General features: G+C 42.5%; 1 protein-coding gene across 4 annotated transcripts in view; it reads left to right on the top strand.

Annotated features, from left to right (window-relative positions):
- The first annotated feature begins 554 nt into the window (after positions 1-554).
- The window catches only part of SNX29 (sorting nexin 29), a 222063-nt gene continuing 214029 nt past the window's right edge, over positions 555-8588 (top strand). For 3 of the 4 annotated variants that reach the window (XM_083412536.1, XM_083412538.1, XM_083412537.1), the window contains exons 1-2: positions 555-726; positions 8487-8551. In XM_083412536.1, coding sequence (XP_083268662.1) covers positions 720-726; positions 8487-8551 — 72 coding nt within the window. In that variant the 5' untranslated portion in view covers positions 555-719. The remainder of the gene's footprint in view (positions 727-8486; positions 8552-8588) is intronic. The other variant, XM_083412539.1, reaches the window with a different exon arrangement.

The following is an 8588-nucleotide window of genomic DNA, read 5'->3' as shown; positions in this document are numbered from 1 at the left end:
TTAACACTCGATTGGAAGCCACCCAGAGTGGCTGGGGAAACTCAGCCTGATGGGCGGAGTATAAATAATAAATTATTTTATTATTATTATTATTATTATTATTATTATTATTACTACTACTACTACTATTAACTACCTGACATTCAGAAGACATCTGAAGGCAGCCCTGTTCAGGGAAGTTTTTAATGTGTGACATTTTAATGTATTTTTAATGTTTGTTGGAAGCCGCCCAGAGTGGCTGAGAAGACCCAGCCAGATGGGCGGGGTACAAATAATAAATTACTACAGTATTACTATTACTACTTGGGGAGCGCTGCAACCCCGCCTTGTTGCAAGGCGGCGGCAATTAACACGCAAATAATGAGTTGGGGGCCCAAAATCCGGGAAGCAGAGGGAGGGGAGACTCTCTGCTCAGAGCGACTGCAAGGAGAAGCAGGAGGAGGAAGAAAAAGACGAAGCAGCATGGTTTTACCCCACCCTCGCCGCCATGGAGACTACAATTCCCATGGCCCCCCGGCCTGAGATGGTTTCCGGGTTCTAAGTGTTTTGCTTCCGGGCTCCTTGAGGATCACTTCCGGGTGGAGGGGCAATGTGCTGTGGAGTGCTGGTGGCTTTGACGGGAGGGAGGAGCCCCGGCGGGAGCGGAGGAGGAGTCGGAAAAGTCGGAGGGGGGATCCCGAGGCTTTGCTTGCCCGCGGAGGGGAACTCCGTCGCCGGCCATGAGCGGTGAGTGGAGCAAGCTTTGCTTGGCAAGGGAGGAGGAGGAGGAGGTGGACGGGCTGGCTAGGTGCTGCTCTTTCGCACAACAACAACAGCAGCAAGGGTGGTGCTGGGGTGGGGTGTTAAGGAGTCCCTGCTCCCACCTTTCTGAATGCCGCTCTGTGCATGCTCAGACACACCTTGCCGCTCTGCTGACAGGGGAGCAGCAGCATCCCTGGAGCCAGCAACTGCATCTTACCATGACAAAAAAAGAGAGAGAGAAGGGTGTTCAGATAACGCCTTCCAGCGACTAATTTCCGATTGCAGTTTTTTTTTTAAACTAGCGCTTGTGTAGCTTGCTCATCGACGAATATTTCTCGTGGCCAGGGCTGCGAAAAAGTCAGTGTTGAGAATGCAACAGGACCCTACCTCTACTCTTGTGGTGGCAGATTGTTTTAAAACTGTTTTTGATGTTGTTGTTTTGATTGGTGTATCCTGCCCTGGGGCTTGATGGTGAAGGGCAGGCAAGGAATTGAAAGAATAGCAGCAGCAGCAGCAACATGAAATCAACAGTAAATGACAATGCAAACTCAAACCAAAGCCCACCTTTCCTCATGACATAGTGTATGAAGTTATGCAATGCCATAACCTTCAATGAGGCTGCATGGGGTGAGCTGGGCTGTAGATGCATGCAAATAAATAATTAAAGCTGCTAGCAAGGTAAATCTGGAATGGAATTAAAAGCACTGTTGTTTTTTTAGAAGTATTAGGACATTGCTCTCTGGCACTGGGTATTCTGTCCCTGTTCAGTAGTTTGCTGTCCCTTTCTCTAGACATTCCCTGTTCAGGGAAGTTTTTAATGTGTGACATTTTGATGTATTTTTAATCTTTGTTGGAAGCTGCCCAGAGTGGCTGGGGAAACCCAGCCAGATGTGCGGGGTACAAATAATAAATTATTATTACAGTGGTACCTTGGGTTACATACGCTTCAGGTTACATACGCTTCAGGTTACAGACTCCTCTAACCCAGAAATAGTGCTTCAGGTTAAGAACTTTGCTTCAGGATGAGAACAGAAATTGTGCTTCGGTGGCGCAGCAGCAGCAGGAGGCCCCATTAGCTAAAGTGGTCTTCAGGTTAAGAACAGTTTCAGGTTAAGTACGGACCTCCGGAATGAATTAAGTACTTAACATGAGGTCCCACTGTCTTATTATTCATGGGTTAGAGAACGTGGAGCTCTGGCAGCTGACTTACTCACATACTGTGGGATGCCTCCATTACTTTTTACGTCACAGCCTTCTGGTACTGAAATGAGAGCCAACTAGGTTCTACTCAAAGTAGACCCATTGCTATTAATGAACCCAAGATAATCATGCCTATTGATTTCAGTGGGTATGCTCTGAGTAGGGCTAGCATTGGATACAGCCCCTAAAACTTGGCCAAATGGATCTGCTTGCAGTTTCCTCCCACACCCTAACCATTTGGGCTTCTATGTATATCTACTTACAGTATTTACTTATGCCATTTGTAGCCTGCTTGTCCCCCAGGACCTCTTGCTCCAAGCAGTGGAGCGAGATCTCCCTCTTCTCCATTTTATTCTCACAGCAACCCTGTGTGGTGAGGTGGAGAGGTAGTGTAGCTAGCCCAAGGTCACCCAAGATGTTTGCGACTGAGTGGGGTATTGGCCTATCTCTTAGAGCTAAAGTATTTATCAACACCCCCCTCCAAATTTTCTCTAGAGTTTTCCATCCCTTTGTGGCAAAGTTACACAAGTCTGATGGTGATGAGCTGAATAACCGGAAATAGTTAATTGTCAATAGAATAGCTGACAATACTTCTGGTGAAATTGACACAATCTACGTTTGGTGAATTTAACATAAGTATAAGGAGTTTGGTTCTAGTTTGTGCAGACAGCCAAATCCTCCTGTTGCAAAAGCTGACCAGATATCAACTGTTTAGTTCCAATGGCTTTATAATAACTTCTGTTATTAAGCTAATTCTGTCTCTTTCAGTTCTAAGTTTTCATTAGTTGTTGTTGAGTCCATCTGTTTGGTAAATAATGATCCAGGAGTTAATAGTGGTTTCTTTTTGTTGTGCTTTACTTAAAGGTTTATGTTGCAACTTATATTGATTATGCTGCTTGTTTTTCAATGTTGTTTCCTTAAACCACAATAAAGTACTTATTATTGATATAAGGCATCTATATTATTTATGTTGATTAGTTAAACACTTTGAAAGTGCCTTAAATTTTCTAAGAAGAACTAGTCCAGGAGTGGAGGACCCGAGTCTTCGTTAGGATAACATAGGTTGAGATGCCTGTGCTATATTTGAAGCATATATTCCTGCAATGTCATCCAAAGTGCAATTTAAAATAATGCCATCTGTGATGGGAATCAATTTGCAAACAACTGAAGGCTGCAACAGGATTTTGATTTTATTTATTATTGTGTTTTCTCATCCTTCTTCCATGGAGTTTACAGCATTGTACATAACAGCTTTGTACTCCCATTTTATCCTTTTTATTGCTTTTCACAATTTATTTATTTATGATTTTCAGTTATATACATTTCAATAGTTTTACAGTCATTTTAACATTTCAAAACTCGACTTCCTCCTCCTGTGGTTTCGTAATTGTATTTTTATCATTTCCTGCATATTCTAAATTAACTTATTGTTTCATTCATCTACTTTAAGTATATACTTTTATGAAACTGCAGGTTATTACAAAAATCCTGCCAATGTCCTCAACAGTTTACAATTTTTTTTGTAAATATGAAATAAATCATTTCCATTCTTTTATAAAAAGTTTGTTACTCTGACTTCTTATTTTTCCAGTAAGTTTTCCATTTCTTCATAGTCCATAAGTTTTTTGTATCCATTTTTCTTTTGTCTGGACTTTTCTTCTTTCCATTTTTGGACAAATAACATTCTTGCCACTTAGTTGCATACATGAATAAATTTCTATACTGTTTAGGTAGTTCTGCTCCTTTAATTCCCAGAAGAAAAGCTTCTGGTTTTTTAAAAAATGTTATTTTAAACATCTTTTCCAGTTCATTATATATCATTTCCCAGTAAGCTTTAACCTTACTGCAAGATCACCACATATGATAAAAAGTACCTTCTTTCTCTCTGCATTTCCAACACTTATTCAATTTTGATTTATACATTTTTGCCAGTTTACTTGGTGTTGGATACCATCTATATAACATTTTAGTATAGTTTTCTCTTAAACCATAGCATGCTGTAAATTTGAGATCCATGTTCCACTATTGTTCCCACACTTCCATATCTATATTATAACCAATATCTATTGCCCAATGTATTGAAGAGTTTACCTGCTCATCCTTTGTCTCCCAATCCAATAATATCTTATACATTTTAGACAGCACTTTTACATTCCAACAGATCTCTCTCCAATTATGATATTTGTTCCCCAAACCCTTGTTTTCTATCTTTCTTAAATACTTCATTCAAATGATGATATTGTATTCATGTTGTTAACTTTCCTGATAAATCCTTAAACTCTTCTAATTTAAACTCTTTTCCCTCTTGTTTTACTAAATTTCTTTAAGTTGTCCAACCTTCTATCATATTCTTTTTCTTTACCATTATGGCTTCCAACGGTGAGAGCCAAAGTGGTGGTTTTGTCTCCAATATTTCTTTTGTATTTATCCCATACTCTATACAATTTTTTCCTAATTACTGTATGTACTGTACTGTATTACATAAAGGATTTGTAAATCCTTTATGTACTTTCACCTTTTCATACCACAAATAGGCGTTCCAACCAAAGATACTATCATGACCTTCTAAATCTAAGATATGTGGATTCTCCAGTGTCATCCATTCCTTCAACCAAGAAAGACAAGATGCTTCATAATACAATCTCATATCCGACAGGGAGAAATCCCCTCTCTCTTCTGCATCTATCAGTATTTTATATTTTATTTTCAGTTCATTTGCTCAATATGCCAGAGCCTGTTTTTGCATGCAGGGAAAGTCCCTAACTTACCAAGGGTTTGAGACCTATTGGCTCCCATCACCTAGTTTAGCTGGCTAGTCAAGGTTGTTCCTGAGGTGTGGCCGCTGTCACATGCTGACAGTTTTTAGAAGCTACAGGTGAGTGCAGGGTGGAGACCAAAGATGGACAAACTGGTCCAGACGGAGCATGATGTGACCCCCACCAGAGGCACTACCCATCCCTTAACACCCCTAACACCCCATCATATTATTCCTTTGGTATTGTTACTTCTCCAAGAGCAAAGGGACAGCTTTGCTGTTCTACCTCATTTAAAGCACTTGTATGGCACAGTTATCCGAGATTCCTGTTACACCTTAGTAGGAGGCAGAGGCAACTCTCTGGAGGCCAATTGGTGCCTGCTTCTGTGTCTTTCTCATACCAGGGCAATGTTGTGCTGAAAATTGATGGCAGTGGATCAAATATTTCAACAGAGCCTTATGGTAAGCAGACTGAGGCAGTTGGCTCAGGCAATAGGATCCAAGGATCACCTCTGCTACCACTGGAGAAGGAGCAATGGCTGCTTCTCATTTCGAGTGAGATCTCGTGAAAGCCCCACGAGATCTCGCTGGAAGCTGCAAGCTACAGTCTCAAGACCTGGTAAGCAAGGCTTTGGCATGGATGGCAAAGGGTGGTGGTATTCCGTGGGCAGAGCAGCAGCTTCCTGTTTTGCCTCGGGCAGTGAAACGGGGCAGGTCACCCCTGGTAAGCAGAGCACTCGCCTAGGGGAGAGGGTGTTTGCTTCTCAGAGACTTTCTGTAGCTCATTTGTAGCACATCTGCTTTGCATGCAGAAGGTACCCAGTTCAAACCCTGGTATCTCCAGTTAGAGCTGAGAGAGATCCCCATCTGAAATCCCGGAGAGCTGCTTCCAGTCCGTGTAGACAACGTTGAGCTCGATGGACCAATGGTTCGGCACAGCAGCTTCCTATGCTACTTCCTTCCTGATACTTAGCTTTCCTGATTCTCCCACCACGATCTATCATTGACCCTGTTCCCGTATGCCACAGATGGGAACCTCCAGAGGTTATTGAACCTTCGAGAAGAGCCCCAGCTGGCAGGGGCCCTCGTCAGGGTGAGCTGGACTCCCGCAGCATCACGGAGGCCAGTTTGGGTTATGAGCTTGAAATCTATACGTTTCAGAAACGCCGCAAATGCGGCAGCAGGCTGAGTAAGCGTTTTTTTGTTCACGCTGACTAATTGAATTTCAGTTCTACAAGCAGAGAGGGGAGTTTGGGGTTTGTTTGTTTTTTTGAAGCTGTGGTTCCGTCAGAGCTGGCTAATGCTGGAGTATATTATGAACAGTATTATTAGCATCATCATCATCATCTTAAAAACCACTGGTCCATCATTGAAAGCTACCTTTAATGTTTTATTGTCTACATGTAGTGTTCTGCATTCTGTACACTTCTGTTGCCTTTTATGAGATGGCAGTATATAAATACTTCTATAAATAAATAGAAATGGCAAGTCCCAGACAGTTGGTCCATGTAGCTCAGTATTGCCTCCTCTGACTGGCAAGTGGCTCTCCAGGGTTTAAAAGGCAGATTAGACAAGTTCATAGAAGGCAAGAGTATCGGTGACTACTAGTCATGGTGACTGTTCTTCCTCCAGGACCAGAGGCAGCAGCCTCTGAATGCCAGTTCCTGGGGAACAGCAGGTGAAAGGACTGCTGTGTTCATGTCTTGCGTTGTCAGCTTTCCAAAGTCACCTTGCTGGAAACAAGACTTTGGACTGGACAGCCCCTTGGTCCTACTCAGCAGAGCTCTTGCAAGTGCTGTTTTCTGCACGTCTGGTTCCTTGCAAACGCCTCTTGTCAAAACTACCGTATTTTTCCGTGTATAAGACTAGGTTTTTTTTAACCAAAAAAATAGGTTTGAAATTGGGGCTCATCTTATACACGGTTTTTGCTGGGGGTGTTTTCTTAATTTGGACTCCCCCAAAATAGGGGGCATCTTATACATGGGGGCGTATTATACACGGAAAAATACAGTACTTGGCATGAAAAGTGCCCCAGCTTCTATTGCTTCAGTCACATACACAGCTAAAGTTTAGGCAATATTTCTCATTCATTGGGTCCATTATGACACGGTCACCATTGGTTTCTCTCCTGCTGTCCTTGATACCTTCACTAGGAAGCAAAAATGCAAGTTGTCTGTTGAGTTTGACAGAGCTGTTTATCAGGCTTATGACTTAAAACAGCTGCAGTGGTTGCCAGTTTGTTCCCAGGCCCAATCCAAGATGCTCATGCTGGTGTTTAAATCCCTAAACAACTCAGGTCCCCAATACAGTTGTACCTTGGTTCTCAAATGCCTTGGTACTCAAACAGCTTGGAACCTAAACACTGTAAGCCTGGAAGTAAGTGTTCTGGTTTGCAAACTTTTTTCAGAAGCCAAACGTGCAGCGTTTTGAGTGCCACACTTCCATTTTGAGTGTTACACTGAGGTCTGTCTGTTTTTGCTATTTATTTTGCATTTTTGTTGCATTTTTTCTGACTGTGTGGAACCCAGTTCAGTTACTGATTGATTGATTGATTGATTGTGTGACTGCAGTACATTGTTTATTGCTTTCATTTTATGGTCAATGGTCTCGTTAGATAGTAAAATTCATGTTAAATCGCTGTTTTAGGGCTTGTTTTTAAAGTTCTGGAAAGGATTAATCCATTTTGCATTACTTTCTATGGGAAAGTGTGCCTTGGTTTTGGAATGCTTTGGTTTTGGAACGGACTTCTGGAAAGATTAAGTTTGAGAACCAAGATATCACTGTACCTGAAAGACTATCTTGTTCCCTGAAGACCCCCTTGGGGGTTATGATTGGCAGAGGGGGCCCCACTGGTGTTCCGGTGCCCTCAGGATTTTGCAGCGGTGGCAGCCCTGGAGAGGGCTTTCTTTGCAGGAGCCCATAAGTGGTGGAATTCCTTCCCTACTGAATTGCTAATCTTCATTAAACAGCTTTCAGTGAATGCTGAAGGCACACTTCTTTACCTTGGCTTTTGACATCTGAGGTGTATATTTTTAGGACCCACCTTATTTCTGTGATTATAAGTTGCTTTAACCTTTTTTGATGTGTTCTAATTGTTTAATTCATGCCTGAATAAGAAACAGCCTCCCAGGATATACATCTGACCCTTTGGCAGACATTCTTACTCCACTGTGCTTTTTCTCAAACATGACCTCTTAAAATGTTTTAATGACTGCTGTTTTGACAATTTGCATTTAAAATGTGCTTCATTTAAAAATTGTGAGGTGCTTTCAGTACAATATATCAGTTATCATAATTGATATAAAGGTAAAGGGACCCCTGACAATTAAATCCAGTCATGAACGACTCTGGGGTTGCAGCACTCATCTTGCTTTACAGGCTGAGGGAGCCGGTGTTTCTCCGCTTCTGCAAACAGTTTTTCTGGGTCGTGTGGCCAGCATGACTAAGCCACTTCTGGCGAAACCAGAGCAGCGCACGGAAACGCCGTTTACCTTCCCACCAGAGCGGTACCTATTTATCTACTTGCACTGGCGTGCTTTCGAACTGCTAGGTTGGCGGGAGCAGGGACTGAACAACGGGAGCTCACCCCATCGCGGGCATTTGAACCGCCAACCTTTTGATCGGCAAGCCCAAGAGGTTCAGTGATTTAACCCACAGCGCCACCCACGTATAAGTTGCTGTAATTAATGTGATTAGGGAAGGCACTGCTAGGGCAAAAAGCAAAGTATCCTCCCCCCTTAACTGGGCAGTATATTTAATATATAGCCCCCTCTGCTTTCTTGAATTCTAGGGTTGCAGAACAACGTGGCAAAAAGACAGTTTCTCCTGGAGAGATTATTGGATGCAGTTAAACAGGTAAGAAGTTGGGCCTACAAAGAGGAGAGGGTGCCTC

Source organism: Podarcis tiliguerta (assembly GCF_965153285.1).
Source record: "Podarcis tiliguerta genome assembly, chromosome: 14".
Lineage (NCBI taxonomy): Eukaryota > Metazoa > Chordata > Lepidosauria > Squamata > Lacertidae > Podarcis > Podarcis tiliguerta.
This window is presented reverse-complemented; position numbering and strand designations above follow the sequence as displayed.